This window comes from Ochotona curzoniae, unplaced genomic scaffold (genome assembly GCF_017591425.1).
Source record: "Ochotona curzoniae isolate NIBS_2020 unplaced genomic scaffold, NIBS_Ocur_1.0 scaffold_4701, whole genome shotgun sequence".
NCBI lineage: Eukaryota > Metazoa > Chordata > Mammalia > Lagomorpha > Ochotonidae > Ochotona > Ochotona curzoniae.
In genome coordinates, this window is record NW_024467122.1 from 82,285,740 (window position 1) to 82,295,431 (window position 9,692).

Here is a 9,692-nt window from a genome sequence, read left to right on the forward strand (position 1 = left end):
GCCTGGGGAGACAGGTACTGTTCAGCTCCATTTGTGGGCTGAGAAGAAGGTGCCATGATGAAGCAGGCTTGGAAGCTGACAGTTCTCTGGGGAGAAACCGCAGAGGTCTGGGCCCTGTCCCACCATGGAGCCGGGGCAGGCGGAGGCAAACTCAAGAGAGGATGTTGGGCACGTGGGGAGTTAGGGGAGCAGCGGTGGGAGGGGTGGAACAGGAGCCAGACTCACCTCCCTGGACCAGCACTGGTCCTTCCCTTAAACATTTACTTGTCATTGTGGATGCCTTGCAGCCATGGAGCTCAGTGGGGGACAAGTAGCTGACCATTCAGCCCAGCCCCCAGCCTCTGACCCCCCACCCCCAGCCTCCCAAGGGACCCTTTCTTCATGTCCCACGCTGCCTTGGCCCCACATCGCCCACCACGAGCCACCACTGCAGAGGCTGCTTCTTTTGTGCTGTATTATTTCCTTGCCCTGAGCTCTGGCAGACTTTGTCCTGACCCCACGGCTGAGGAAGCACCTTCCTCTGTCCCCACGGAGCGCATCCATCCTCCATGACCCGTTCCTTCTCAGAGAAGGAAATCCTTCAGCGGCTGAGGAATCTAGGGAGAGGGGAGGAAGGAAAGAAGGGTTCTAGCAGGTGCAAGGCAGGAGATGCTGGCCTGCTGTCCTCATTCCTCACTGCACCTACCCAGCTGGCTGCCTCCCCTTGAACCCCGTGGGTGCCCAGACCCCACTGGATGCGCACAGGGGATGGGGGAGGGGGTAAGGGCCTTAATACCAGGAAGTGCAGCCTGCTGAAGGAGGACGGGCCCGTGACACACACAAGCCAACAGCGAGAAGATTACACAGATCGATTTCTACAGGTTGGTAGCTGAGAACCTGGCACAAATGCCAGGCCTTAATTGGGTGCACCTGCCATGGACTAGCTGGGAAGGTCAGGGGGACGCTGAGATGGAGGAGGAAGAAGCAGAGGAGATAGAAGAGGGAAGAGGAGAGGAGGTACAGGAGGAGAGCTCCCTGGGCAACTCACTTCCTTTTGGATGAGCTCAGCATAAACCATGCAGGCGGCAGAGATCAACTCATCAGCATCAAGGTCAATGAGGTTGTTGCAGGCCTGGCGGGAAGAGGAGCAGATCAGGGCAGGTGTTCTGTGCACTCGCGGGCTGTCACCTGGGGCACCTGCTGGTTAACTGAGGCATGGCAACCTCTCGGCTTCCCTTGTGCTTTGCCATGGGACTCCTGGAGACGCTGCAGCCGTGTCACCTGCCCAGGGCCCCTGGGTGTAGAGCTCCATGGTGGGGACCCTGTGGATCCTCCCTGGGGCTCCAGCGGGCACTCACCAGGAGGATGTCGTCACCGCTCATGCTGTTCAGCAAGACCTGCTCACGCACCATCTGCAGCATGCTGTAGGCCACCAGCACCTGAAAGTTCCTACATGGCTTCCCTGCCAGCAGAACCTGTAGGTGGGTATTTCAAATAGGCCCTGCAGCCCAAGCCTGGGGGTGCCCTAGGGGTGCCCAGCTCCCCTAGCCCAAGCAAGGGCTTCACTGCTTACTCATCCATCCAGCCACCCACCCATCCATCCATCCATCCATCCAACCACCCATCAATCCACACACACACATCCATCCACTCATCCATCCATCCACCCACCCACCCACCCATCCATCCATCCACACATTCATCCATCCACCCACCCATCCATCTGTCCATCTATCCACACACACACATCCATCCATCCAACCACCCATCCATCCACTCATCCATCCATCTATCCACACACACATCTACCCACCCATCCAACCATTCATATATCCATCCATCAATCATTCACCCATCCATGCATCCATCCATCTACCCATCCACCCATCCACCTCTCCATTCATCCACTGATCCACACACCCATTCATCCATTGACACACCATCCACACATCCAGCCACACACACATCCAGCCACATCTACCCTTCCAGCCATTCACCCATTCACCCATCCACCCACCCACATACCTATTCATTCATTCATCCATTCACCCACTCATATATCCATCCTTCATCCATCTATCCACGCATCAATCCACACACCACCCACCCACCCATCCATCCATATATACACCTACCCACCCACCCATTGCCTCACTCAGCCATGGCATTAGCTAGTGTGGACCTAGACAGGAAAAGACAAAGCAAGGGTTGCTGGGAATTCAGCATTCCAGGGTGCCACCAAGGCCTGTGGGTGGCAGTGGACTTGGGCATGGAGACCAGGAGGCCCAGCAGGTGAGAGCTGACAGATGGTATATCAGATGATAGACAGGCCCTGGGCAGGGCAGTGATGGAAGCTATGCCCCTCCATTTGCTGGTGGTCCTGGCAATTGCACTAAAAGGGCTACAGGTGTCCTTGGTGGTGGTGGTGGTGGTGGTGTGTGTGTGTGTGTCAAGGGGGGCGGGGTGCAGTCTGATCCTCTCCAGGAAAGAGCAGCCAGCTCTATGGAGCAGCAGGGGAATGAGAATGGGATATGACCCTTGAGGTAGAGAGTGGGCAGTTGGACTGCCAGCTGCCTTGCAGAAGGCCAGGACCCCCTGGCATGAATGAACTGATTGAAAAGTTGACAGTCTGGTGTGGGATGGGGAGGGCAGGGTTGCCAACAGAATGAAAGCCAGATTTCTGTGCCACACGCAGCCTCTGGAAAGCAAGGAAGGACTCGGAGCTTCCAGAGGTTACCCCTGGGGGCGTGGACCCAAGCTCCTCACCTCCCAGAGCCTCCAGACGTCATCAAAAGACTTGAAGGCACGCTGGAAACAGAGGCAGAACCAGGGGAATAGCGACTGCAGCGCCCCGGCGCCCTTGCCCTCTGTGGGGAGAGCAGCAGAGACAGGCCAGGGTCAGGGACAGGCAGGGACATGTGAGGCGGGTTGGCAGTGGGGTGTCAGCGGGGAGGGTGAAGTCCAGGGTGCTACTGTCCGGCTGCTCCCTCGACCCTGGAGATGGCTGGGAATCACTTTCAACTCTGGGCCCATCCTCCTCTCCCATGATCTTTCCTCCCTCGCCCAGGCAGCCTAGGCCTTAGCCGGATCCTTCCTCCCAACTCCCAGTGCCCGCCCTGGAGGGCCGACTTGGGGCAAGTCACTGACTCAGGTGCTCGGCGTACACAGGGTCCAGGAAGCTGATGAGGGTGCTCAGCATGTCCAGGTTCCTGCCCACCCCGATGTTGATGACACAGCTGTGCTCCTGCAGTGATGGGGGAGGAAGAGGCACCAAGTCCCTTCCTGTGCTGGGGACGCCAGAAGAAACAGCCCTGCCGCATCCCGCCAGCTTCCACTCTATCTCCAGGTTGGGTGGGAGGGTCTCTGCAGCAGTCTGGGTGTGTGCGTGTGGGCCCCTTGCTCTAGCCATGAATCTGTGACCCACAGGTTCTTTGCAGAAGCTGAGGAAAGCGTGGTCTCAGAGGATGGCAATGAGGTCACAGACGGGACACGGAACTGAGGCAGCGGCTCATTTTGGTGCAGAAGTATTTCAGCATCCCTGTGCGTACATTTGCCATGAACTTTTGAAAGATTCCTAGGGTATGCATGGATTTCAAACATTTCTTTACAGCCAGATTAAATGATTTAAAATACAGTTTTTAGAATTTTTACTTATTTCTTTTGTCTATTGAGAGAGAGAGAGAGAGAGAGAGCTCTTCCATCTGCTGGTTTCCTACCCAAATAGCCACAGTGATCAGGGCAGGGGTAGGACAAAGCCCAAAGCTCCATTCAAATCTCCCACGTGGCTGGCAGACAAACAGGCGCCTGAGCCCTCACCTGCTGCCTCCCAGGGTGTCCGTTAGCAGGAAGTTGGATTGGGAGCAGAGTAGCCGGGCCTCAAACTCAAGATTTAGATATGGGATGCAGGTGTCCCAGGCTACGTACCCACCCCTGACCTAACCCTTGAATTCCATTCTCATTAACTGTGGGAATGCAGCTCACCTATGTGTGCACCTCTGGGTGGCTGTGTAGGTACTTGTGAGTGTGCAGGTGTGTGTGTGTCTGTGCATGTGGTAGGGGTACAGGAATGTCTCCAACGTGGCTCTCGTCACAGCGTGCGCACACACACATACCCTGCTGGGACAGAGCCAGTCATCACAGGGGAAGGTACAGTGAACATCTTGTTGTGGTGTGGACACAGCAGTGAGGGGGTTCTTGGCAGCCTCAGGGAGGCTGTGAGGAGCAGTTTTCCAGGGAGGGTGCCCCAGGCATCAGTGCCTTCAAACCCCCCAATCTGGGTAGTAGAGAGTACACAGGGCATCCCTGAGTCAACGTGTGCTGGAAGGGCTGGCTCCATGACAGGAGCAGTGAGAGGCAAGTCCCAAGAGGAGGCCCCGAGTAATGTTAGGCCTGCTCACATTACTGGATTTCATCCTGGGGGCCCTGGGGAGCAGTTGCAAGAGTAGGTGCCTTCCTTGGGGGAGAGCGGCTGGCCAGCAGCATTTTACCCCCTTCTCAACTCCATACCTGCTTCCCCCTAGAACACATCAGCTGGGTTTGGCATGGCCCTCCCGGGCACCTCCCGGGGCAGATAAGGGGAGAGGGGCTGGGGACATGGCTGGAGGGTGTGGCTGGGGCATAGCTGGAGGGTGTGGCTGGGCATAGCTGGAGGGTGTGGCTGAGGTGTGGCTGGAGCTAATGCCTGTTTGCCCGAACCAGGGCTCCAGAGCTCACCGTTTTCTGCAGGAAGAACTGAAAGAGCCAGAAGGTCTCATGGTCATGCTCCACCATCAGCTGAAAGAGCATGGCCATCTCGTGGAAGCCCTGCTGGTACTCTGTGGAGGAGGAGACCAGGGCTCAGGATGGGCTGGGCAGTGCAGGGCTCACCTGGCTACCTGCTCACCTGCCCACCGGCTCACCTGCCTGTCGGCTCACCTGGCTGCTGGCTCACCTGGCTGCTGGCTCACCTGGCTGCTGGCTCACCTGCGTCCCAGCTCACCTGCCCACTGGCTTACCTGGCTGCCAGCTCAGCTGGCTGCTGGCTCACCTGATCCCCAACTAACCTGACCCCCAGGTCACCTGGCTGTCAGCTCACCTGCCTGTGTGTTGCAAACGTAGCCCAGGAGCAGGACCTTCTCCAGCCTCTTCTTGTCGATGAGCACGTTACCCAGGGGGTCTTTGTCATAGAGCTTCTTGATGTCACAACCTGGGTCAGGGGGTGGCAGGCGAGCAGTAGCAGGAACCACAGAGGAGTGGATCCCCTCCCATCATCCCAGGAGCACAGGATGGGGAAGGGGTGGGCGAAGGCACACCAGCACCCTGAGGCTCAGCTCCTCACCACCCCTCTCCCAGCTGGCAGCATTTCTCTGCACCCCTAAACATTTCTTTTGCCCAGAAACACCCACTACCCCTTTCCTATCTGTCCAGCTAAGGTCAAGGCTAGGTGGATGGAGAGTCAGAGCAATTGACGGTCTAGACAGCCCCCAAATAGAGCTCTAGGGGCTCTAGTGGGGTGGCCCCTAGTGGGGGAATTGCCTCAGGTTGGACTGGGTTCCAAGCCTTGGCAGTTCCTGGGACCCCAGGAATCCCACTGGAAATGTGCCATGGCTGGTGGGCATAGGACCACTTCTCCTGCTGGCTGCTGCCTCTGCCACTCCTGCTACCCGCTGCCACCTCTGCCGCCAGCTGCCACCCCTGCCGTCCCTGCTGTCCCTGCCATCCCTGCCGCCATTGCCACTGCGCCCTCCCTGCTGGCCCGCTCACTGATGTTATTCCGAGTCTCCACGAAGTTGCAGTGCAGGTTCTCCAGGAGCGGCTGGAGCTTCTCATACATCTGGCACAAGGCCTCATAGTTTTTCCTGGGAGAACAGAACTGAGGCTTAACAAGGGAGTGGCTCCCTTGCCCAAGTTGGGGAACCCTCGGGGCAGCTCCTGGGGCCAGGGGGACACAGTGGAGAAGGCGACACCTAGCCCAGCCATGCCCCTGCCTGTATTGGTCCAGATGCCCAGCCCAGCCTCCTGGGTTCTGCACCCTGGCCCCACGGCTCAATACTGGGTCCCAGTTGCCCCCCCTGGTGGCCCAGGCCCTGGGGGTGCCAGCTTCCCGCCCTCATCCTGTCTCCTTATCTGGAGAGTGGGTTCTAAGGCTGGCAGCTAGAGCTCAGAACAGAGTCCTGGGGGAGATGGAGTTTTGTGTTCCATTATTCTCCTGGGCTGAATGGAGCTGAGGAGAAAGCATGGGTGGGGGCTGGCTGCACCTGCTGTATGCAGGGCCAGCTCAACATCCACTCCCTGCCCCCGGGGATAGGTGAGTGAGGGGTGTTCTCAGAAGGAGATGGAATATGGGGCAGGTGGCAGCACCCTACCTCCTGGTGCTGTCCACGGTGAGCCGCTCGTCCTGGGAGCTCTGCCACGAGTAGTAGCCTGTGAGAAACTTCCAGGCTTCTGTTCTCACGAAGGGATGCAGACCCTGGCACAGTGGGGGGAGAGGGGACAGGTCAGGAGGTGCGAGGTCGTCCAGGCATGCCCTGTCCCCTACCTTCCGCACCCCCAGCTCCAGGGCAATCCACATGGGGAGCAGGGAGGCACGCAGGGACCACACCCGCTCCAGGATGTTAATGCAGATGAAGTCTCGGGACTTGGCCAGTTGGCCGTTCTCGTCGAAAAAGCTATTCCATTCAGTCTTGTCAATGGGTGGTTTTCTCTTTACCTGCAAGGACAGGGTCAGGCTGACCTGCAAAGCAGAACTGCCTCCCCCACCCAACTCACCCCGTAAAAAAAAAGAAAGAAAAAAAAACAGGGCTAGAAAGAGGCCTGTGCGCCTGTGCAGGTGGGGTCAATTACAGGTGACTTAATGGGCAGAGCAGCTAGTGAGCAGGTGTAGCTGAGTTGCAGTGGAATCCCAAGAAGCCACATCAACAGATGTGTTATCAGGAGTGGAGCAGGCAGCAGCCGGAAGCCCAGAGCTCCATCCGGGTCTCCCAGTGGGTAGCAGGACCCGAAGGTGCCTTAGCAGGAACCCAAATCAGAAGCAGAGTGGTCGGGATTTGAACCAGCAGAGGGTTGCTGGGTGCCAACATTGCAGGCAGTGGCTTAGTCACTGCTTTTCATCTTCAATTTGACTTGCTAGATGTAAAGACACAGTAAAGGAAACATTTTATTTTTGCACTAAAAATTAGGGATGTATAGGAACAGGACCTTTCCCATCTAATGCATGTAAAAACAAATGCTATAGAAAACAAGGCCTTGGTAAAAGTCTAAAGCATGATACGTGGTAGACATTGGGAGAATTTCAGTTCCGAGGGGTCAGCTTGGTGGTGTATCAGTCTAGTCTTCCTCCTGCATTGCCAGCATATGGGCTCTGGTTCAAGTCCCAACTGCTCCACTTGCCGACTAGCTCCTTGCTTATAGCTTCAGAAAGCAGCGGGGGGAGCCCAGAGAAACGGCTCAATGGCTAAAGCCACACCTTGCATGTGCCAGGATCCCAAAAAGGCACCAATTCATGTCCATCCAGCTCCCTGCTATGTAGCCTGGGAAAGTAACAGAGGACGGCCCAAAGCCTTTGGGACCCTGCACCTGTGCGGGAGACCCAGACGAAGCTCCTGGCTCCTGGCTCCTGGCTTCAGATTGGCTCAGCTCTGGCCATCGTGGCCACTTGGGGAGTGAACTAGCGGATGGAAGATCTTTGTATCTCCTTCTTTCTATAAAATGTTCCTTTCCAATAAAAAAATAAATAAATCTTAAAAAATAAAAAAAAAAGAAAGAAAAAGCAGTGGAAGAAACAGCTCAGGTTTTTGGCCTCTACACGCACACGGGTGACCTAGACGAAGCTCGCACCTTTGGATCAGCTCTACTCTGGCCATTGTGGCCATTTGAGGAGTGAGCCAACAGATGACAGATCTCTGTCACTCTCTCTCTCTCAGCACCTCTGCTCTTCTTTTATTATTGCTGTCACTTATTTTTATTGGAAAGGCAGATATACAGAGAGGAGGAGGAACAGAGAGGAAGATCCTCCATCTGTCGGTTCACTCCCCAAGCAGCCACAACCACCGGAGCTGAGCCAATCCAAAGCCAGGAGCCAGGAGCCTCCTCCAGGTCTCCCATATAGGTGCAGGGTCCCAAGGCTTTGGGCCGTCCTCGACTGCTTTCCCAGACCACAAACAGAGAGCTGGATGGGAAGCGGGGCTGCTGGGATTAGAACCTGCGCCCATATGGGATCTCGGTATGTGCAAAGTGAGGACTTCAGCTGCTAGGTTACCACGCTGGGCGCAGTAACTGTGGTTTTCAAGTTAAACAAATAAATCTGAAAGAAAGGGAGAGAGAGAGAGAGATATTCAGTTCTGAAAGTCAATGTGTTGTATTTTCTTGTAGTGAGCGTCAACAGCACAGATGACTGTGCAGTGCTGTTTGAAGCACCTTGTGTCCCTGTGTGCATCTCACTTTGATCTTCACAGGCATTTGTGGGGTGGGCATGGCTGCTAACCCCTTGTGCAGATCCATAAATGGAGGCCAGGCGGTCACACAGCCAATGTCAGTGCTGAGCTGTGGGCCCAGTGCTCGTGGGTGCTGGGGTCAGAGGGCTCCGGCGGTGAGGTGGTGGTGGGGGGGGCTGATAAGCGGGCCTAGAGATGGCCAATGAGCAGAAGAGAGATATAACTCCCTCCTCACTGAAGATGAAAAGCACTGCTTAAAGTCATATGCTGTGGGCCCGGCACGGTGGCGCAAGTGGTTAAGGTCCTCGCCTTGCACGCCCGGGATCCCATATGGGTGCCGGTTCTATCCCGGCAGCCCCGCTTCCCTTCCAGCTCCCTGCCTGTGGCCTGGGAAAGCAGTAGAGGACGGCCCAAAGCTTTGGGACCCTGCACCCGCGTGGGAGACCCAGAAGAGGCTCCTGGCTTTGGACCAGCATACCATCGGCCATTGCGCTCACTTGGGAGTGAATCATCGGACGGAAGATCTTCCTCTCTGTCCCTCCTCTCTGTCTATCCGCCTTTCCAATTAAAAAAATAATAATAATAAAAATAATAAATCTTAAAAAAAAAAGTCATATGCTGTACAGGGAGTAAAAGGGGATGAACAAAGGTGCTGGGGCTTGCAAATTGTTAGTAGGTGTGCCACGCCCCAGGGTGCCTGCTGATACAGGAGGAAAGAGCAAGCACACTTTACTTTTTCTGTAGGGAAAAACCTTGCTTCATCCTGGGTTTGAAACCACCTGCTTACAGAAGTATTACTGCCACCTGGTGGCGGCGTACCCAAATCATTAGCCACACCACAAAGCAGCATCTGTCAGGCAGACAAGCCCAGCAGCCCTGTCCCAGCCCCTGTTCCTCCCAGTGGACAGGAGCCCTCACCAGGATAAAGGAGGCTGAGCTCCGGGCAGAGAGGCTGTTTTCCGGAGAGAGGGTGGTCATGGCTGCTGCCGGCCTTCTTCTAGGTGGCTTCCGGCTCAGTGATCGGTGGCGCTCCTCGGTGTGTGTGTTGGTAGGGATGAGCTGAATTCCCAAGAGGAAGCAGGCCTCTCCAACTTGGCACAGTGCTTCGAGTCAGTCAGCGGTGTGTCACAAGATCCCCGGAACTCTCATCACAATGGCCTTGTAACCTCGGAGCATCCCAAAGGTCTCACACACACACACACACACACACACATCCGGCAGCTTAGGGCTCTACCCTCTTGTTCGCCTAAAGGTGGGATGGACAGGGTTGGGGTGAATTTAGAAGAAATGAAGTTAGATTTT

At 56.0% G+C, this 9,692-nt stretch overlaps 1 protein-coding gene across 2 annotated transcripts; it reads right to left on the bottom strand.

Annotated features, from left to right (window-relative positions):
• Window positions 1-439: 439 nt before the first annotated feature.
• TBC1D21 (TBC1 domain family member 21) lies at window positions 440-9,368 on the bottom strand. Of its 2 annotated transcripts, XM_040969338.1 has the most exons (11): window positions 9,309-9,368; window positions 6,560-6,667; window positions 6,324-6,427; window positions 5,722-5,816; window positions 5,054-5,164; window positions 4,693-4,793; window positions 3,127-3,223; window positions 2,746-2,846; window positions 1,338-1,454; window positions 1,028-1,111; window positions 440-596 (listed from the first exon to the last, which is right to left on the bottom strand). In XM_040969338.1, the coding sequence occupies exons 1-11, from the start codon at window positions 9,366-9,368 to the stop codon at window positions 564-566; spliced, it is 1,011 nt and encodes a 336-aa protein (XP_040825272.1). In that variant the 3' UTR covers window positions 440-563. The 2 variants fall into 2 exon arrangements, with proteins under 2 accessions (XP_040825272.1, XP_040825273.1); XM_040969339.1 differs by lacking the exon at window positions 6,560-6,667.
• Between the last annotated feature and the right edge of the window lie 324 nt (window positions 9,369-9,692).

Excerpts from the sequence above, each read along its gene's own strand:
- TBC1D21 (XM_040969338.1), bottom strand. The coding sequence starts at position 9,368 with ATGACCACCCTCTCTCCGGAAAACAGCCTCTCTGCCCGGAGCTCAGCC. Across the intron at positions 5,817-6,323 it reads ACCGTGGACAGCACCAGGAG|GAAAAACTATGAGGCCTTGT; the intron begins GTAGGGTGCTGC and ends CTGTTCTCCCAG. Across the intron at positions 4,794-5,053 it reads CGTTTGCAACACACAGGCAG|AGTACCAGCAGGGCTTCCAC; the intron begins GTGAGCTGACAG and ends CCTCCTCCACAG.